General features: G+C 38.8%; 1 protein-coding gene across 4 annotated transcripts in view; it reads right to left on the bottom strand.

Moving 5' to 3' along the window:
* The window catches only part of arhgap23a (Rho GTPase activating protein 23a), a 150,335-nt gene that overhangs the window by 4,335 nt on the left and 123,128 nt on the right, over nt 1-22,872 (bottom strand). For all 4 annotated transcript variants that reach the window (XM_061981288.1, XM_061981287.1, XM_061981289.1 and 1 more), the window contains 14 exons: nt 22,338-22,410; nt 22,216-22,255; nt 19,502-19,636; nt 19,119-19,427; nt 18,933-18,994; nt 18,737-18,855; nt 15,167-15,285; nt 14,935-15,087; nt 10,523-10,601; nt 10,351-10,424; nt 10,168-10,257; nt 6,071-6,196; nt 5,951-5,992; nt 5,684-5,777 (listed from right to left, as the gene is read on the bottom strand). In XM_061981288.1, coding sequence (XP_061837272.1) covers nt 5,684-5,777; nt 5,951-5,992; nt 6,071-6,196; nt 10,168-10,257; nt 10,351-10,424; nt 10,523-10,601; nt 14,935-15,087; nt 15,167-15,285; nt 18,737-18,855; nt 18,933-18,994; nt 19,119-19,427; nt 19,502-19,636; nt 22,216-22,255; nt 22,338-22,410 — 1,515 coding nt within the window. The remainder of the gene's footprint in view (nt 1-5,683; nt 5,778-5,950; nt 5,993-6,070; nt 6,197-10,167; nt 10,258-10,350; nt 10,425-10,522; nt 10,602-14,934; nt 15,088-15,166; nt 15,286-18,736; nt 18,856-18,932; nt 18,995-19,118; nt 19,428-19,501; nt 19,637-22,215; nt 22,256-22,337; nt 22,411-22,872) is intronic.

The raw sequence follows: 22,872 nt of genomic DNA, 5'->3' as shown, positions 1-22,872 counted from the left end.
TATATATATATATATATATATATATATATATATATATATATGTAATAGAATATATATATATATATATAGCTAGAATTCACTGAAAGTCAAGTATTTCTTATATATATATATATATATCTTAACCACGCCCCCCGCCCCACCCCCGACCACACCCCCACCTCCCGAAATCGGAGGTCTCAAGGTTGGCAAGTATCGAACCCTTCTTTAGTGAAAAATAAAATGTTTTTTTTTCAATTCAAGACAAAGTTATATGTTTTTGGTAACACTTTAGTATGGGGAACATATTCTAAGTAACAAAGACTTAATTTATATCAGTGGTTCTTAACCTGGGTTCGATCGAACCCTAGAGGTTCGGTGAGTCGGTCTCAAGGGTTCGGCGGAGGTCAAAACACACCCGACTCATCGTGTAAATACAAACTTCTCCCTATCGGCGTATTACGGATACAGCAACAACTGACTGGTTTGCAGGTGTGTAAGGTAGCACAGTAATCAAAGTATGGCCTTTTTTTAATATCTCGATATTTTTAGGCCATGTCACGATACACGATATATATATCTCGATATTTTGCCTTAGCCTTGAATGAACACTTGATGCATATAATCACAGCAGTATCAGTGCAAGATTGTCAGAGACATTTTAAAACAAGCTATAAGTGCACTTTTGTGCATGATGTCACTAAGATGACATATCAAAACAACACTAAATTAAAGTGCACTTTTTGTACAGAACGCCACTACAATAGTTTAAAATAAATAAAGTGCACTTTGATGTCACACAAGATATTTCAATAACTGTCAAATAAAAATGAGCTGCATAATAGGAAATCAAATAGGGTATGTCCTTCGCTATGTGGTAGGTTCCTGCGGACGTTATCTCATTCTGTTGTTAACTATTTTTTTCATAGTTGGTGTGGCACCGAACGGAGATGTTGACATGCGGAGTAAGCACTCTTCATTCTCTACCGGGTGACTTTTCAAATGATGCTACATATTAGCAGTAATGCTTCTTTTTGTAGCACTTGACAAATTACCGCTTGAAGCCAAACCACCGCCAGACAACTGTTTTTCTTGGGAATTAATTCTTTCTTCATTTGTTACCAGATTTGCACTTTCTCTCTCTCGTGTTACCACTCGCACCACAGCTAACGTTACCCATGTTGCTACCTCTCTGCTCCGCGAGGGCGTATACGTATGTGACGTATGTAAGAAGGTGCGCTTGTTTTATGTCTCTGTGAGAAGCAGAGACAAGAAAGAGTGAGAAACGCCTGTAGTGTAATTCCCGCAGCTAAAAGCAACTGCCTGAGAACGTATACTCCAATATCACCATATTGTCATTTTCTATATCGCACAGAGACAAACTCGCCCAGCCCTAAATCAAAGTATTTTAAAGTAATAATGAGCTTATTTTTTTGGGAGAAAACTGCTTATGAAACGAGGCCGGGGGACCTCACGCATCCTGAACACATAAGAGATGAGAGCCACGGATTTGAAAAATCTTAAACAGACTTTGCGTTCTGAAATTCTTCACCGGTATTAAAACTGACTCCGCAGACGAAATATAAACAAGTCTGGCGGCACTTTTACTTGATTGAAATCTCTCGTCCATAACTCATGAATTCCACCATTTTTTATTATTCTTTCCAGGTAGCACGCCTTTGGAATAGGTACACTTTGTCTCTGTACGGTCCCTTGGTTTCTTTATTTTGTACGATCCATTTGAATCCAGTTTGTCGCTCGCCTCCACATTCCAGCCCTACCATTTAGGAGAGCCTCTGGCCATACTCTCTCCGATTGGTCAAAGGCCCTCACGTGGCTTCAGGGCGCCATGTTTGCTTCCATCTTTGAAAGCGAGTTGGCCATGCTATCTCTAGTCCTCTAATCTGCCACCAATTTTTTCCCCTGCGGCGCTAATAAGAAGTGACATCATCAAATTATGGGCGTGGCTACTGTGGCACATCATGTGCAATATAAGAATAATTTGAACACGCTTAAAAGTCTGTGTTTTTGTCTCTGAGTCCTTAAGCCCAGAACACACCCACCCACACACACACCCACACTCACACACACCTTTTTAAAGAAAAACAACAATCCCAATTGTGTGGCGAGCTAAGGGTGTGCAGTGTTTCCCACAGGACTGCAATCCAGCTATGGCTTTGGTTTGGGTTGGAGAAGACAAAGACGTAGACGACGTCATTAGCGATGTGTGCATGGACGCATTCAATCGGATCAAAAGCCTAACTGGAATAAAAATGCTTCATGTAAACACGCCATTCAGTATATTCTGACCCCATCACACGCCTTCGGATCAACATTTCATTCCCATCGAGACGGGGGGTTTATGCCGATAGTTATTCGGATTGTAGCGCTTTAAAACACATCTTCCAAAATTTGGGTTGAAATTTAGGGATGTCCGATAATGGCTTTTTGCCGATATCCGATATTTCGATATTGACCAAACCCTTAATTACCGATACCGATATCAACCGATACTGATATATGCAGTCGTGGAATTAACACATTATTATGCCTAATTTGGACAACCAGGTATGGTGAAGATAAGGTCCTTTTTAAAAAATAAATAAAATAAGATAAATAAATTAAAAACATTTTCTTGAATAAAAAAGAAAGTAAAACAATATAAAAACAGTTACATAGAAACTAGTAATTAATGAAAATGAGTCAAATTAAGTGTTAAAGGTTAGTACTATTAGTGGACCAGCAGCACGCACAATCATGTGTGCTTACGGACTGTATCCCTTGCAGACTGTATTGATATATATTGATATATAATGTAGGAACCAGAATATTAATAACAGAAAGAAACAACCCTTTTGTGTGAATGAGTGTAAATGGGGGAGGGAGGTTGTTTGGGTTGGTGTACTAATTGTAAGTGTATCTTGTGTTTTTTATGTTGATTTAATAAAAAAAGAAACAAAACAAAACAAAACAAAAAACGATACCGTTAATAAAAACAAACGATACCGATCATTTCCGATATCACATTTTAAAGCGTGTTGTCATCTTTATTGAAATTATCTTTACTGCGAATAAATTTATTATAGATACTATTATAATTACAAAATGTATTAGTCTCGGAATGAAGCGATTGTCTGACTCAATGTAATTGAGTGTCATGTGTCGATGTAAAAATAAAAGGAGGGATCCAGTTGTCGCCTTAACGAGCTGTTTTATTCACGTCCTTGCAGCTACTTCAAGTGCTAACTGCTAACCTCGGGCGCGTACACAGAATGTCGTAACATGAAGACGTGCCGCAACCTATACGTAATCCCAACATAAAAGCCACAAAACAGCTCCATTTAAAAAAGAGCGGTAAAACAAAAGTAGTGGACAGAATGAAAAATTGATAAATAAATACCGTGATAACGTCGCACAAAGCCGTGTTTGTTTACAGTGGAATTCTACTGCTTCTTCAGCACCTGCAGTGTTTAAACTCGTCCAAAAGATGTCGCTATAGCAAAAACAATAACACGTCTTTCCGTTTATGTTAGGTTCTGCGGATGTCAAGGTAAAGTATTCTGATTTAAGATGATGCATGAAAATGCACGTCATAATCACATCATTTTTTTCAGGGTCCATGTACACGGTAACATTTTAAATACATTTTGTCCATGTTGTCTAATTTGCATGTTTGTATATAGTATATAATTGGTGCAAAGGTTTAACACGTGTACAAGGATATTTCACATGCCTTTACTGTGTATATAATTGAACTGTGTTTATGTTGTGTATAATGTGTATTTATAATATGTTGTACAAAGGACATTTCATAATTTTCGGAAGTTCATCTTGTACTTGACATTGTTTATAGGGTTAGGCGCAATAAGTGTTCAACTTCATCCTCACCCTTTCGGTCTGCAACATTTTCTTTTTCAATCAATGAATGTACAACTGTTTGTTTATTTGGTTAACCATTGACCGAAGAAGAATAAAAAAATAATGATGTCGTGACGCAAGTGAGTAAAGAATATGTAACGAAAAACAAATGTGTTTTGAAATACAAAACAACTTTTCTCTGCTTCTTTTTGGTTTCTTTGTGCTTTTAGATTAGGGCGGAGGGTGGGGACGCCAAAATAAACACTGAAATGAGTTGATATTCGGGATGTTACGATCAGGGATGTACGCTGCCGATCGCAATAACCATCATTAATGAGTGAGATTGGCCGATATCAATACCAATCACATGTGAAGTGAAGTGAAGTGAATTATATTTATATAGCGCTTTTTCTCAAGTGACTCAAAGCGCTTTACATAGTGAAACCCAATATCTAAGTTACATTTAAACCAGTGTGGGTGGCACTGGGAGCAGGTGGGTAAAGTGTCTTGCCCAAGGACACAACGGCAGTGACTAGGATGGCGGAAGCGGGGATCGAACCTGCAACCCTCAAGTTGATGGCACGGCCGCTCTACCAACCGAGCTATACCGTCCCAATGTGTCAACTGTAAATATTTGAGTTATTTGTGGTAAGTGCTATTGACATTTATTCTCTTTTATCACAGTAAAAAGTACACAATAACTAAACAAAATCAAACAACTATCTATTACTCTTTTAAATACTAGATTATGGGCTATATAAGTAAACTTTGATTGATTGATTGACGATGTAGTTTGTTTTCAGACTGTCCAACGCAAAAGTGCCAGAAAAACACTACAGTCATCAAGTTTTTGTTTGGAACCTACACACGTCATGGCATTAATGTGAGGAATTCGAAACAGCAACAGCGCAGTATCTACATTACCGTTAAATCCTTATAATATAAGCACAAAATAAGTGTATTTTAGGAAGCTTAAAACAAGAAATAATCTGTCTATTTATGTTTTATCATATGAGAAAACCCCAAATAGCCTTTACCAGTTCAGAGCTCTGCACTTTGTGTATGAGTGGGTGCATACAGGACACTAGTCGGGAGGTTATATTGTACACTCCAATGTCACACACAGCAGCTTTAAAAGGCTTCCTGTGTTAATTCATTAGTGGGACGGCGACACTAAACACAATCAAACACAAACACAAACACACACACAGTCATAGGCAGGCGTGTTGGCGTCCTACCGCAGTGTCTGCTCCACAGGCTCAGCTAAGAGAAATGCAGAGAACGCACAGAGAAGAAGTTAAGGATGAGCGACGTGGAGAGGAGGGAAAGAAGAGAACGAGAGCGCAGAGGATAGGAAACGTGTCGGGACACACAATTCTACAAAAATGTCATATCAGATATTGTAAAGGAGGAAATTCTGACTGTAAACCAGGAGAAACTTCCATTTTCTTTTGTTTTAATGTCAATGTTTTCCTTTCTTTTTTTAATAGTGACACCATGGTACAGGTCAGCTTTACAGATGCCATGCCATTATGAACCATGAGGATGATTTCGTCCCATGGACGCCTAATTTGTCATGGATGTCATTATATCAGGCTCCAAATGTCAATACAGGGACGATAATGCTGACATCTGATGACACTATCAGAAAGGTTTTATTTTAATGTTCATTACTGTGCTTCAGGTCATACTGACACATGTCTCCAATTGTTTCTGTTCTGCAATCGAATTCCCTCCTTCTCCCGGAAAAACGAGACGCATGACATCAGCATGTGGCTAAAGCTAGAGGAAGTGCGGCCGCTACTCGTGACGGTGACAGGCAGCGGTCAGCAGGGGGCAGCGCGCTCACCTGAGGCGTCCCCGAGCAGAGCCGTCCGCCCGATGTTGGACAACAGGTGGTCGATGTTGGGGGCGGGCTGCACGTCCTCCGTGTCCACCGGCGTCTGCGCGGAAAGACACGTGAGGAGAACCCTTTGATGTTTGCCCATTATTATTAATAACAATTCAGTATTAATGATTCATATAAGTCGACAACGAACACATGAATGAGGCAGTAAAGAGTGCCCTAATAAATCAATAAATAACACTGACTTTAAATTGTTTGTCTCGTGTGTACCTTTTCATCCTTATCGGGCTCGTCGCTGAAAAACCAGATGTACTGCAAAAAAACAAAACACAACAACATTTACATTGTCTTAATACCGCATTTGTGTGTGTCCGTTTGTGTGATGCTCACATGTTGGACGAGCGTCTCCACTATCTTGTAGCGGTCGGGCATGTGTGTCACCATGTCCTTCATGTTGTCCTCGGACGTCCGCACCAGAGTCGGCCCGAACACCAGAGCCAGGTTACGTGGCTCCATCTACATGTACATGTACATGTACATGTACCACCACGCAGTACATCAGTCACGTTGGTACAACACATTTAGTAGCAAACCCATAATGAATGGAAAAAATATTTAGAGTCGCACACACACTAGGTGTGGTGATATTTGTCCTCTGCATTTGACTCATCCCCATGTTCACCCCCTGGGAGGTGAGGGGAGCAGTGGGCAGCAGCGGTAGCTGCGCCCGGGAATCATTTTTGGTGATTTAACCCCCAATTACAACCCTTGATGTTGAGGTAATGGGTCCCATTTTTATAGTCTTTGGTATGATACAGCCGGGGTTTGAACTCACAACCTACCGATCTCAGGGCGGACACTCTAACCACTAGGCCACTGAGTCGTTTATTATATTATAGGTATTTTAAATAATAACATCAGCAGGAAGTACAGTTAAAATAGAAGCGCTCAGCCATTGGCTACATTAAAAGCTCAGACCAACATTGCATTGTTACATTTCATATCAACCTTAGTTTTTTATATGTTGGTCATTATTTTTATTGGTAACTTTGCTAATAAACAAACATCCACCGTCTTCAACATTCGGTGTAAAAATGTCTGCCACCTAGTGGTAACACTTTTGTTAGCCCTTTTCGTAACAAACATGCTATACATCCATCCATCCATTTTCTACCGCTTTTCCTATCTCAGCTGCATTCGGGCGGAAGGCGGGGTTCACCCTGGAAAAGTCACCACCTCATCACAGGGCCAACACAGATAGACAGACAACATTCACACACTACGGCCAATTAATTGTTGCCAATCAACCTATCCAAAAAATGTTGTGCTTTATTAGATTTTACAAATAGGCTAAATCATTTAATTATTTAGGGAAGAAATCTTTAAATATCCCAATACCAAACAGCTAATAGACAGGATGTACATCTGTATCAAGTTAACACACAGAGCACGCACTGTACAGTATATATAAACATTACACTAGATCTTGCCATAAAATCTACATGTATGATTTTGCAAGGAAATTATATATTTTCCAACAACAACCCTTGATTTTGTAATGATCTTTATAGGTTTTGTCAAGAGAATGATCTGGTTTGCCAAGAAAATGCAACATTGTGTCATAAAATGCACCATTTTGCCATAAAACAGCTGATATTGTCATGAAAACACTATATCTGACCAAGAAAATGCAATACTCATCCAAGACAATGCAATAGTTTGCTCAACAGATTCAGTATTTTGGCGTACAAACACAATATTTTTCTACAAAAATGTAATGGTTTTGCAAGAAAATAATATATTTACTCCAAAAACACTATATTGTGTCATAGTCACTATAGGTTTTGCCAAGACAATGCACTTGTCTGTCAAGAAAATACAACATTGTGTCAGAAAATGCAGCATTGAATCATTAAAAACACCAGATTTAAACATGAAACACCATATCTGAGTATTTTGTCATAAAACCTACATTTTGCGACAAAAAACTTGACCGTTTTGCAAGAAAATGAAAGACACCACATTTCATCATAACCGCCATACATTTTGTCTCCCAAAATATATAGTATTTTAGCAGAGAAACAATCAATTTTGCTATAAAAATGTAATTGTTTTGCAAGAAAAGTGTATATATTCGCACATCCATCCATCCATTTTCTACCGCTTGTCCCTTTTGGGGTCACGGGGGGTGCTGGAGCCTATCTCAGCTACAATCGGGCGGAAGGCGGTGTACACCCTGGACAAGTCGCCACCTCATCACAGGGCCAACACAGATAGACAGACAACATTCACACACTAGGGCCCATTTAGTGCACATAAACACTAGATTTTGTTATGATCACTACAGGTTTTGACAAGACAATGCTCTGGTCTGCCAAGAAAATGAAACATTGTCCCACCAAATGTGGCAGTTTACCATTAAAAAACAACTGATTTTAACATTCAAACAATGTATCTGACCAAGTAAATGCAACATTCATCCATTCATCCATTTTCTATCGCTTGTCCCTTTTGGGGTCGCGGAGGGTGCTGGAGCCTATCTCAGCTGCATTCGGGCGGAAGGCGGGGTACACCCTGGACAAGTCAGCACCTCATCACAGGGCCAACACAGATAGACAGACAACATTCACACACTACGGCCAATTTAGTGTTGCCAATCAACCTATCCGAAAAATGCTGTGCTTTATTAGATTTTACAAATAGGCTAAATACTTTACATCATTTAATTATTTAGAGAATAAATCTTTAAATATCCCAATACCAAACAGCTAATAGACAGGATGTACTGTATTTTCAAAAAAACATCTGTATCAAGTTAACACACAGAGCACGCACTGTACAGTATATATAAACATTACACTAGATCTTGCCATAAAATCGACATGTATGATTTTGCAAGGAAATTATATATTTTCCAACAACAACCCTTGATTTTGTAATGATCATTATAGGTTTTGTCAAGAGAATGATCTGGTTTGCCAAGAAAATACATCATTGTGTCATAAAATGCACCATTTTGCCATAAAACAGCTGATATTGTCATGAAAACACTATATCTGACCAAGAAAATGCAATATTCATCCAAGACAATGCAATAGTTTGCTTACCAAATTCAGTATTTTGACGTAAAAACACAATCTTTTTCTAAACACCAGATTTTAACATGAAACACAGTATCATGTTGTCATAAAATCTACATTTTGCTACAAAAACTTGATCGTTTTGCAAGAAAATGAAAGACACCACATTTCATCATAACCACCATAAATTTTGTCTCCCAAAATATATAGTATTTTAGCATAGAAACAATCGATTTTGCTATAAAAATGTAATTGTTTTGCAAGGAAAGTGTATATTTTCTCACATAAACACTAGATTTTGTCATGATCACTACAGGTGTTGACAAGACAATGCTCTGGTCTGCCAAGAAAATGAAACATTGTCCCACCAAATGTGGCAGTTTACCATTAAAAAACAACTGATTTTAACATTCAAACAATGTATCTGACCAAGAAAATGCAACATTCATCCATCCATCCATCCATTTTCTACCGATTGTCCCTTTCGGGGTCGCGGAGGTTGCTGGAGCCTATCTAAGCTGCATTCGGGCGGAAGGCGGGGTACACCCTGGACAAGTCGCCACAGGGCCAACACAGATAGACAGACAACATTCGCACACTAGGGCCCATTTAGTGTTGCCAATCAACCTATCCCCAGGTGCATGTCTTTGGAGGTGGGAGGAAGCCGGAGAACACGGGGAGAGCAAGCAATTCTTTACTCAAGAAATGCATTATTTTGCCATAAAATCTACATTTTGCATCAAAAACTTGAAGAAAATGAAAGACACCACCTTTTGTCATAACCACCATAGATTTTTTTTTTTCCAAAAAATGCAGAATTTTAGCATGGAAACATAACATTTTGCTACAAAAATATAATGATTTTGCAAGGAAATTATACATTTTCCTACAAAAACAAGATTTTGCCATGACCACCATAGGTTTTGACAAAACAATGCTCTGGTCTGCCAAGAAATGTAACATTATGTCACAAACTTCCGCATTTTACCATGAAAACACCAGATTGTACTATAAAAACAATGTACAAGAACAAGAAAATGCAATATTTATCCAAGATAATGCAATGCTTTGCCCATGAAATGCAGTATTTTGGCGTAGAAACCCGAGATTTTGCTACAAAAATGTTATGGTTTTGGAATAAAATTATGTATTTTCCTACAAAAACACTAGATTTTGTCATGACTACCATAGTTTTGGACAAAACAATGCCTTTGTCTGCCAAGAAAGGCAACATGGCTTCACAAAATGTGTCATTTTGCCATGAAAACACAGTAACACTTCAAGAGAATAACATATTTTGCTCAAAAATTGCAGTATTTTGTCATAAAACACCTGATTGTGCTATCAAACTGCCTATTTTGCCAGAATAAAATATGTTTTGCTATTTAAAAAAAATCCTTCACTTACCTTGTTTTTATCAGAATGGTCCGCCACCGTCTTCAGGTGACACACTAAGAACTTCAGAGTGTGGTAATAATAATCTGGAAGATCTCGGATCTAAAAAAAACCATGTCAAAACAGTGATTGCCATTAACGATAAAACCAAAAAAAGTCAAACAGTACATAAAAAAATAAACATGATTTAGGTACCATCTTCTTCATTGTCTTCAATCTGTCTGACGCATCTTCCAGTCTGTTGGCATCGATGAAATCGTTGTACTTGTCTGCAATGACAAGACAGGAAGTCCTCTTTGAGCAGATGCCCATGACAGGAAGTACTGTCGATGAAGCAGGAAGCTTGTCCTAACAAATTTGGACTCACCGTTGGTGAAGAGTGGCTCTGGAAGTTTCCGAAAGAAGGATTTTAGTAAACTGCTGACAACGTTGAGGTCCTGCCACTTCTGTTGGGGTCGGAGATACAACTTTTAAGAGCATGGCTGAGTTCAAAATTATTCTATTGTATTTCTGTGATGAATACAACATTGTTTTGAAATAAATCATTATTTATGAATGCTTTTGGGGCCTGAGCACCAAATGATAGCAGTGCTTAGACCAGACCTGGGCAAATTAAGGCCCGGGGGCCACATGCGGAAAGGGGAACATTATCACCAGACCTATGTAAGCGTCAATATATACCTTGATGTTGCAGAAAAAAGACCATATATTTTTTTCACCCATTTTCTAACTCTAAATGGGTGAATTTTGGCGAATTAAACGCCTTTCTATTATTCGCTCTCGGAGCGATGACGTCACATCGGGAAGCAATCCGCCATTTTCTCAAACACCGAGTCAAATCAGCTCTGTTATTTTCCGTTTTTTCGACTGTTTTCCGTACCTTGGAGACATCATGCCTCGTCGGTGTGTTGTCGGAGGGTGTAACAACACCAACAGGGACGGATTCAAGTTGCACCAGTGGCCCAAAGATGCCAAAGTGGCAAGAAATTGGACGTTTGTTCCGCACACTTTACCCACGAAAGCTATGCTACGACAGAGATGGCAAGAATGTGTGGATATCCTGCGACACTCAAAGCAGATGCATTTCCAACTGGACTGGACAGATCAGCTTTCAGGAAAAGAGAGCGGATGAGGGTATGTCTACAGAATATATTAATTGATGAAAACTGGGCTGTCTGCACTCTCAAAGTGCATGTTGTTGCCAAATGTATTTCATATGCTGTAAACCTAGTTCATAGTTGTTAGTTTCCTTTAATGCCAAACAAACACATACCAATCGTTGGTTAGAAGGCGATCGCCAAATTCGTCCTCGCTTTCTCCCATGTCGCTGGCTGTTGTGTCGTTTTCGTCGGTTTCGCTTGCATACGGTTCAAACCGATATGGCTCAATAGCTTCAGTTTCTTCTTCAATTTGGTTTTGGCTACCTGCCTCCACACTACAACCATCCGTTTCAATACATGCGTAATCTGTTGAATCGCTTAAGCCGCTGAAATCCGAGTCTGAATCCGAGCTAATGTCGCTATAGCTTGCTGTTCTTTCCTCCATGTTTGTTTGTGTTGGCATCACTATGTGACGTCACAGGAAAATGGACGGGTGTTTATAACGATGGTTAAAATCAGGCACTCTGAAGCTTTTTTTAGGGATATTGCGTGATGAGTAAAATTTTGAAAAAAACTTCGAAAAATAAAATAAGCCACTGGGAACTGATTTTTAATGGTTTTAACCCTTCTGAAATTGTGATAATGTTCCCCTTTAATTGTTTCAGTCTGGCCCGCCGGACATTCCCAAATAATTTTTTTAGATCTTTTTAAGGTGAAAACTGTAGCTGCCATTATGATGTGCAGTGATGTTTTCTAATGACCGTAAGTCTTGAACTATACAAAGTATTTCAATGGTTGGAATCTGCGCTTTTGCATGGTATACTAGCTACTATGGTAACCTAATTAGTTACTATGGTCATCTAATTAGTTACTATGGTAATGTAAGTCACAGCAGCTCAGACAAGGCACCAAGCAGTGTGGGTGGGGAGCGTTTCCACAAAGTGTTTCCAGAGCGAGCCTGAAATGTGGGTGTCAGGGACAGATGCGGAAAGAGATTTTTACAACAAAGTTCTAAAGCTTAGTGATATATCACATTGTAGGTGTTTTTTATTTTTTTACCCTTCGCATTCATATTTCGCTGTGTTTGTTGCATTTTTGTTGCGTTTCGCTCAATTGTAAAATATGTCGATGGAGAGGGGGTGTGACTTTCATATGTTGTCAATATTCAGTGTTTTATCGTTCATAGTTAATACTATAAATCCCACATTCTATATTTTCATGTACATTCTGGGTGTCTCATTCAGTAACAAAACGTAAAATTCCATTCCGTTTTTTTAAGGAGGTCTGACATAACGTTTTTAGAATTCAGACATTATTGTGAGGTTTTGTATTAGTGTTCCTAAAAATCAGATATTTTTTTGTCTAAATTTGGCCCCCCCGAGTCAAAATAATTGCCCAGGCCTGGCTTAGACGCTATTTGTAAATGGTACCTTTATTATTATAATTTTGCGCATTTACTCACATTTTTTCGCTTGACAAATTACCAAGGCCCGGTGAAAAATGTCATATTTCATGCCGAACACCCACCTCCAAAACTCACCTAGTAACGCCCCCTATACATTAAAAATATATCCCCTGCTTCTAGTTTCCCCAATCACCACCAAATTTGGTGGGATGTCTATCATGACAGACTGCACAAAAAAGTCTCAAGAACCCAAGATCGCGAACAAACAAAACGTTTTGGCTTGGACTGGCCATTATGGGCCAAAATCTGGGGTTGTATTTTGACAAACTTCTTCTAAGGACTTTATCCAAATGAGCCCAAATTAAAACCACAAATAGTGGACAGAGGGACGATGACAAAATGCAAAACATTTTAACCCACGCTATAGGATATAGGTGGGTCATGGTGACAAACCTTAATCAGTCTGATGAATAGCCACAAAAATGTAAATGTTAATATCGTATTTTTCGGACTATAAGTCGCAGTTTTTTTCATAGTTTGGCCGGGGGTGCGACTTATACTCAGGAGCGACTTATGTGTGAAATGATGAACACAATATAATATTATTGATGTCATTCACGTAAGAGACTAGACGTATAAGATTTCATGGGATTTAGCGATTAGGAGTGACAGATTGTATAGCATGTTCTATATGTTATAGTTATTTGAATGACTCTTACCATAATATGTTACGTTAACATACCAGTTGGTTATTTATGCCTCATATAACGTACACTTATTCAGCCTGTTGTTCACTATTCTTTATTTATTTTAAATTGCCTTTCAAATGTCTATTCTTGGTGTTGGGTTTTATCAAATAAATTTCCCCCAAAAATGCGACTTACACTCCGGTGTATTTTTCCTTCTTTATTATGCATTATCGGCCGGTGCGACTTATACTCCGGAGCGACATATACTCCGGAAAATACAGTAATTCTGCTATACAAGGTCAGATATTGATCATAATTGGTGTGTATAATGAAGACGACACCTTGAAGATTTGTATAGGTTACTTCTCGAATTAGTAGTCAGTGTCACCCAGTGGCAACAGGAAATGACGAATAAAGTTTCCTTATTTGCAGAGTAGAGAGTGTGTGGCAGGGGATGGGGGCGCTAGTCAATGTTGCTCACAGCTTTAATTATTAATACAACCCAGAAAAATGTTATGAGTGTTACACATTTTGGCACAAAAACACTAATACTTAACTCATTCAAAAGCAAAACATACTGTGTCTTGAATATTGTTAAAAAACACAAGATTTTGCTGTGAAAATCTAGCAGCAAATGCAACATGTGGCCAATAAAAATACACATTTTGCAACGGAAACCCAATACTTATCACAAAATGTCAATGTTCATAAAATACAAACTCAACATTATGGCCTACATTCCTCCCTGAACACAACACATCTTGGCACAAAAATGCAGGACTTTGCCAATGAAACCACAGATGTTAGTTATCATTACAACTAGAGATGTCGATAAATGCGTTAAAACGTAATATCGGAATCGTTTTTTTTATTATCGGTATCGTTTTTTTTTTTTTTTTTAAATTAAATCAACATAAAAAAACACAAGATACACTTACAATTAGTGCACCAACCCAAAAAAACCTCCCTCCCCCTTTTACACTCATTCACACAAAAGGGTTGTTTCTTTCTGTTATTAATATTGTGGTTCCTACATTATATATCAATATATATCAATACAGTCTGCAAGGGATACAGTCCGTTAGCACACATGATTGTGCGTGCTGCTGGTCCACTAATAGTACTAACCTTTTACAGTTAATTTTACTCATTTTCATTCATTACTAGTTTCTATGTAGCTGTTTTTATATTGTTTTACTTTCTTTTTTATTCAAGAAAATGTTTTTAATTGATTTATCTTATTTTATTTTTTTTAAAGTACCTTATCTTCACCATACCTGGTTGTCCAAATTAGGCATAATAATGTGTTAATTCCACGACTACATACATCGGTTGATATCGGTATCGGTTGATATCGGTATTGGTAATTAAAGAGTTGGACAATATGGGAATATCGGATATCGGCAAACAGCCATTATCGGACATCCCTAATTACAACCATAATATTAAAAGCAAGAAAAGTACATTTCGTCATAAAAATGCCCACCAAAACATTACAATATTTCCTGAAAGTATCATATTTACCACAGGGAATCTGTGTTTATTGATGTCCTAAACAATAAAAAGTGTTGTGTTCCTTCCTCACCTCCTCTGCCGGATTGATGTCGACGCCCTTGTTGAGTTGCTCTTGCAGCAGTATCACCATGGCGTTGTTGCCCGGCACCCGGTAGATGCCGGTGTATTCCAGACCCATCTCCTCCACCAGGCCGCAGCAGATCTCCACAATCAACGGGATGAACTGGGAGAAAAGCGCATGTCGGGGGCGCCGTTATTTGACCAGATCACAAAATAAGCGGCATCACATTCGGGAGGCTAACCTTGTTGTTGACTCCTGGCTGGCACTCCTCCAGCCTCACGCCAAACGCTTTAGGGCCGGCCTTCTTGGTCTTCTTCATGATGTTGATTCCCCATGGAGACTTGGGGGGGCTGCTCTCGTCTAGGGACACATTGATCTACTTAAAAAGGAGCACCAATGGCTTTCTATTTACTTTTAAAAGCACACATTTGATTTGTTTCCGTGCATCCATGCCATCAAACATCTTTATGAAGTTAAAATTCAAACATTTGCTGTTTATTCTAACCTAACTTTAAATTCTCTACATATTTACACACACACCTGCAACTACAAATAATGACTTGATTACTTTACATTTGAAAAAGATGGAGGAGTGATATACGCAACCATAGGAATTACATTTCAAAAAGAAATAGGAAGAAGCTGAGTGTATGGGCTCCCTACCTCTATTCAATGTCTATTCTTAATTCATTTAAAAACATGTTTTTATCATGAGGCCCATTATCTAGATCCTATGTGTCAAAGTCAACGCTTGCGGGCCAGGTCTGGCCGTCAATGAATGATCTATGGCCCCCGGGATGATATTTGATTAGTATTAGAACCGGCTCGCAGGCCACATTACTCCATCAATGTTGGCGCTAGGAATTTTCAAAATGGGGTACCAGGGACGCCATCAAGGCATAAAAATGGGGTCCCACAGTAAATTTTTTGGGGTCCCACTTTTTTGTAAGCGTTTGGAAAACAAATGATAAATGCATGCATTATCCTGTTATATCTCACATTCTATATTGTGTTTTGGAAAAAGGTTGTCATAAACGTTAATTCATTCATTAAAAAAAATAATACAAATGAAAAAAAAATGTTATGCACCGTATTTTTCGGATTATAAATCACAGTTTGTTTTCATAGTTTGGCCGGGGGTGCGACATATACTCCGGAGCGACTTATGTGTGAAATTATTAACACATTACCGTAAAATATCAAATAATATTATTTATCTAATTCACGGAAGAGACGAAGCAAATGTCAGCAATCGTCACACGCACGTCAGCGGTCGTCATACAAACGTCAACCAATAGAAATTATGCGGGGGCGGGTCATGGCACAAGTGCATTGTGGGTCATGATGGCGGTGTATTGTGAAAAAAAAGATGCTACATGACACTACGTCCGTACCTAGGAAAATGGATCATTTGAACATTGACGGTAACTTATAAAAACTGAGAAGGGCTGAACAAAAATGGCACCGAAAAGGAAATCATATACTGCAGATTACAAGCTGGAAAAAGTGAAATATGCAGCAGAGAACGGCAATCGAGCAGCAGAAAGAAAGGACATACCAGAGGCAACACCGGGGAGGAAGATTTCATCGGATCTAGCGATTGGGAGTGACAGATTGTTTGGTAAACGTATAGCATGTTTTATATGTTATAGTTATTTGAACGACTCTTGCCATGATGTGTTGCGTTAACATACCAGTTGGTTATTTATGCCTCATATAACGTACACTTATTCAGCCTGTTGTTCACTATTCTTTATTTATTTTAAATTGCCTTTCAAATGTCTATTCTTGGTGTTGGCTTTTATCAAATACATTTCCCCCAAAAATGCGACTTATACTCCAGTGCGACTTATATATGTTTTTTTCCTTCTTTATTGTGCATTTTCGGCCGGTGCGACTTATACTCCGGAGCGACTTATACTCCGAAAAATACGGCATATATAAATCTATTAAGTTATAAACATTCATTCACTTTCTTCTTTCCTTTATGGATCTAAACTTTACCGCTGCCTGTATTTTTTTCTATATTTTTATTGTAATATTTTCACAATGTATTTGTTCTATTTTTAACCAAAGTAAGACAAAGAAAACCATCTGAAGTTGCCTTTAATTTTTAGTTTTAATGTCATGATTTTTACGGCCCGCGTGTGCTGAGATTTTCCTCCATGCAGTCCCTGAGCTATAATTAATTTGACACCCCTGATCTAGGTCTATTAGCTTTAGCATTGTTAGCAATGGACCATTATGACATTCTAAGCCTATACAATACCAATATTGGACACCTGTTTATAACGTAGCGTCTTTTTGTCAATTGAGTTTCAATGCCTTTTGTGAGAAAGTTCACTACGTGAGTCCAGTAGCACCACATAGAATGGAACCTCCAGTCTACGAACACCTATGTTTGCGAAATTTTTGGTTTACAAACTTTGACTTCAGGCCACATATGTCTCTGATTACGAACACTTGATTCATTCATTAATTATGTGTCACTCTGGCAGCCATTTTGTGCTTGCTTGTATTAAAGAGATGGGGGAATTCAGCTTCGTACCACAGCAAGTTTTGAATTGTGATGAAAACAGACCTTTCTGGAAAAAGATACCAAAGTGGTTTTATTTCACAGCGGTGGAGAAGACTACCTCTCGTTCAGCAACACCTCTTCCGAGAGCACCCTCACACAGCCCCCACTGTCGGCTCCTTTCTCTCCTCTCATGAGAAGCAGCTCACAAGAGAAACTTTGCGAATGTTAAATGTACTGTAAGAAGATTTGAATTATTTTCAAATGTTTATTATTGTAGCAATATGGTTGTTAAGGTTAAGGATTTTTGTGATTTCTGATCGTTTGTGAGAGTACCATACAGCACAGTTGAGCTTGTCGTTGTTGTTGTTTTGGCTTGTTATTAAAGAGATAGTTGATTTATAACCTCGTTGTTATGTTGGTTTGATATATAGTACTGTATAGCAGTGGTCCCCAACCTTTGTGTAGCTGCGGACCGGTCAACGCTTGAAAATTTGTCCCACGGACCCGGGGGACAAATAAAGAAATACAATCATGTGTGCTTATGGACTGTATTGATCTATATTGATATATAATGTAGGAACCAGAAAGAAACAACCCTTTTGTGTGAATGAGTAAATGGGGAGGGGAGGTTTTTTGTGTTGGTGCACTAATTGTAAGTGTATCTTGTGTTTTTTATGTTGATTTAATTTAAAAAAATTAAAATTAAAAAAATAAAAAATAATTTTTATTTTTTATTTCTTGTGCGGCCCGGTACCAATCGATCTACCATACCGGTACCGGGGGGAACACTGCTGTATATCCCTTCATATTCTGTTTAAGTGTACAAACCTTCACTAAAATATGGACTTTTGTCAGGGCAGTAACTCATTTTTCATATTAACGTTAAAGTAGCAATGATTGTCACGCACACACTAGGTGTGGTGAAATTTGTCCTCTGCATTTGACCCATCACCCTTGATCACCCCCTGGGAGGTGAGGGGAGCAGTGGGCAGCAGCGGTGCTGCGCCCGGGAAACATTTTTGGTGATTTAACCCCCAATTCCAACCCTTGATGCTGAGTGCCAAGCAGGGAGGTAATGGGTCCCATTTTTATAGTCTTTGGTATGACTCGGGCGGGGTTTGAACTCACAACCTACCGATCTCAGGGCGGACACTCTAACCACTAGGCCACTGACATTGTTTCTTATGGAGAAATTTGCTTCACTACACAAACTTTGCGATTTACAAACAATTTTAAAGAACCAAGTAAGTTTTTAAATCCAGGTTCCACTGTATGCAGATTTACAATACCGACCTTTGCCGTCTGGTTTGGGCGAGCGCGGCATCCCCACAGCGTTCTCCGTCTTGGCGAGCAGGAAGGGAGGCTTCATGCGGGCCATCCTGGGTGAAGCATCTGGCTTACTTCCTGTAGGGCTGCGGCGCAGGACGAGGAAACGTTAGGTCAACAGGTGTGTGCGTTAAAAAAAAAAAAAACAGGTCAGGTGACCCACCTCTGTTTCCTATAGTCGTTTAGCTTCTTGTTAATGAGCGCCTGCCTGGAATGTCCAAACTCCTGCAAAAAAACCAACACATTTCTTCTTTAAAGGAGAGGTAAGTAACAATTGTTTGACATGGCTGACAAGCTGTATAAATGAGCATTCAGCTACTTTAAACACATTTCAGGCATGACCCCTGACCTCACTGTCGGTCTTGCTGTTCTCCCGGATGACCTTGATCCAGTCCAGCATGTCCTCGCGGTTCTCCGCCTGCAGCAGGTACTCGCAGTAGTCCTGCGTGGTGAGCCGCAGGGCGTGCTTGCGCTTGGTCTCGCTGTAGGCGATGTCCACCAGGCATCCCCGGATGCTGATGGGTTGCTCGTCCTCGGCGCCGCCCCCCACGTTGACGCCGCTGAGCACCGCTTCCCGCTTGTTCTTGTAGAGGAAGAGCGAATGGGAGCGCAGCACCGAGAAGAAGAGCTTCCACGGCCGCATGCCGCTGCCCACCTTCTGTGGCGGAGAGAGAAGGAGTCAGGCTTTCAGTGGCTTCATTAAGGCTTCTCTGCGTTGGTGGCTCCGCCCACCTTGCCCTTCTCCGTGAGGATCTGTTTGTAGTGCAGCCACCCTTGTCGTCGCATGTCGTACTTGATGTTCCCCAGCTCCGAGGTGGAGTGTCGTTTAGAGCGCCTCTCCTCTTCCGTCCCCAAGTTGTCCAGAGACTGAAAGAAAAAATTGTCCTTTCATTTTTTGGGGGGGACATCTATAGCCTTCAAATTCTTAATCTTGTTACTTAATTAAATCTACTTTACAATCATTAAACAAAACAGACCTAAGCATATTTTAAGAATATGATGTCATTTTGAAACTAAGTTCAAAGAATGTCCAGCAGAGGGCACACTTGCTCAATTTCCTAAATGTTCATTTATCCATACTGTATTTTCAATTAAATGTGTTTTGTGTTCACATTTAAACAGTTTATTGGATTTACATTCATTTTTATGAGAAAAACAATTTCTGCTTTCATGCTATTTCTTGTCTGTCTATCTGTGTTGGTAGAAAATGGATGGATGGTTTTATCCGACCCTTTGGAGAGAACCAAACCCGAGGTACATCTGAATTAGACACAGGATTTGATATCTGTACATCTGCAAACTACAACTAAAAAATAAACAAAAACAAACACAGTTAAAGTATAACAAGAGTGGCAAATACAATAAAACAGTTACTTCCATTCTAACTTGGTGTGTCGCCATGTAACTGTTTTCACTTTCGATACGATGCCGATATTGGAGTATTGGCCGATACTGATATTGGTCAGATACAATATCAGGACGAATCGTACACACTTGTATTATTTTGTAGGTGGAATGTTAGAAAAGGCTTGGTCAAACTAATAGACTCAAACAGAGAACAATGGTGGGCATAAAAAGCACTAATCTAGTTATTATTAAGCATTTTGAATGGAATTATGCTGTCTTTAGGTTGAAGAGGAGTGATTATTTTTATTTTATTTGGCCGCAGCTCGTGGCAACATGAAAAATTCTGTTCAGGAGAGAACACACAGAAGATAATACAAATAATAACAAAAGAAATGAACAAATTAAAAAGATGGTTTGACAAAAACAGACTATCTTTGAATCTCAGTAAAACTAAAATAATGCTATTTGGTAATAATAGAAAAGAGCATCATACACAAATACAAATAGACGGAGTAGACATTGAAAGGGTAAAAGAAACAAGATTTTTGGGAGTATTAATAGATGATCAAATGAACTGGAAATCTCATATACAAAACATACAACGTAAGGTGGCAAAAAACAATTCAATAATGAATAAAGCAAAATATGTCCTGGGCCAAAAATCACTTCATATTCTCTACTGCTCGCTAGTGTTACCATATCTGAGATATTGTGTAGAAATATGGGGAAATAACTACAAATGTGCGCTACATTCGCTAACCGTGTTACAAAAAAGATCAGTTAGAATAATACATAATGTTGGATATAGAGAACATTTATTTATTGAGTCAAATATATTAAAGTTTGGTGATTTGGTAAAATTGCAAACAGCTAAAATGATGTACAAAGCAAACCTGCTACCAAAGAATGTACAACAATTCTTCTCAACTAAAGAGGAGAAATATAACCTTAGAGGAAAAAATAATTGAAAACATTTATATGCACGTACAACACTTAGAACTTTTAGCATATCAGTATGTGGAATTAAATGATGGAATGGATGAAGTAAAGAAGTTAAACATTGCACTGATATGATCCAGTTTAAGAGGTTGTTCAAAATAATAGTGCTTACAAAGTACAAAGAAGAAGAATTATGAGAAATACTTTCAACCTTATTGAAAGTAAGATATTCTTCATCTCAGTATGTTAATAATGACTGAATTAATTAATTACATATTACAAAACTGTTGTGTATACTAATTCACAGATGTTATTTTATGATATAAAAAGGTCAGTAAATGAGTCTACTGTATATATTTGTAAACGCTCTGAAGTGGAAAAGGGGTAGGATTAAATAAGCTTTGCTTCTTCCTACTCATTTTCGGGCATGATGTAAAATGAAATGATATGAAATTGTGTGATGTATTATACTGTGAGTGTGTTCATGTTCCAAATAAACTAAAGAAAGAAAAGAAAGAAAGTCTAGCTCATGACGCAGTACGTTGAATGATGCGGACACCTTTGTTACTGGGGACTTTCTAATACGCCTCTGCCTTGGAAATGTTGTATGTGTGAGTAATATGTAATTATAATTATTTCATACCTGTTTACATTGACAAATGTGTTGTATTAGACTGCAATATTGTTTCATGAAGGACACTTATTACGTGTCTAGCTTGTGTGCTATTGAGTGCTTAGGTGTTGTGTAGCTCCTTGTTTACCTTCGGTAAATGAGTGGAGTAAAATAGAAGAAAAGACCAAAATTGTGTGCTTGTTGGAGGACATTTAGATGTTAATTGGCTGTCGAGATTTGCACAAGTAAACACTTTGCAGGACTGCTTGTATCAGAGATTTTAAATGCAAAAAGCCCATATAGTCTCACGCTGGGACTGGACCGATATCGTATAGCAATATCGGCTCGATATCTAACAACTACTATTACGAACAATAATAATAATAATTTGCAGCCTGTGAAAATTCAGGAACGTTTTTTTTGTACATAATGAAGTGTTTGTTAAATATAAAAACCAACAAAACCATGTAAAAACAAACTTTATCCTGGCATAATACATTTTGTTTTGTTTTGGTAACTGTATTTAATATTCATTATTCTAACTCACCCCATCTGTGAAGAAGCTCTTGACTCTCTTTGGTAGCCTCCTGTGGAGAAAACAAGACGTCAGGTTAGCATCCTCTACATGTGACCACGCTTTGGACCAATCAGAGACAGCTTTGTACTCACGAGAAGACGCGTCCCTCCTCCCGGAAGGTGTTGAGCCCCTCGTCGCAGGACTTGGATCGCTCAGAGGTGATGGCTAGAAGATAGGAGGAACGGCGACCGGATTTAATAGCGCCTGCTCAGCGACAGGATGAATGAGTGGAGATGTCGGGAGAGGGGGAAAAAAAGAAGGAAAAGAAAGGATGGAAGAGAAAGAGAGAAAGAATGTTGATGCGATGATGCCAATCACGTCGGTGTTGGATTGATGGAGGGCGGGCGGGCGGGCGAGTGAGCGACAAAGCTTTAGAGAGTTGGTGGAGGAAGTTTGGGGGTGGTGGTGAGGTGAGGAGATGAGCTGAGGGGTCGTGTCCGCCTTCATGCACAGTTTGAAAAAAAACAAAAAAAAAACTCTTGCAAAACCACTAAACTGCCTCTGTGCTAAGAAATTAACTATTCCAACAAAAAAAATGTTTTGCAAGAACTAGTCAACAGTATTCATAGTGAAATATCCATGTATTATTGTGGTTGAACCTCATACTGGGGGCTGTTTCTAATATTG

Source organism: Nerophis lumbriciformis, linkage group LG24 (assembly GCF_033978685.3).
Source record: "Nerophis lumbriciformis linkage group LG24, RoL_Nlum_v2.1, whole genome shotgun sequence".
Taxonomy (NCBI): domain Eukaryota; kingdom Metazoa; phylum Chordata; class Actinopteri; order Syngnathiformes; family Syngnathidae; genus Nerophis; species Nerophis lumbriciformis.
The sequence above is the reverse complement of the archived record's forward strand: the minus strand, read 5'-3'. Positions and strand labels throughout refer to the sequence as shown.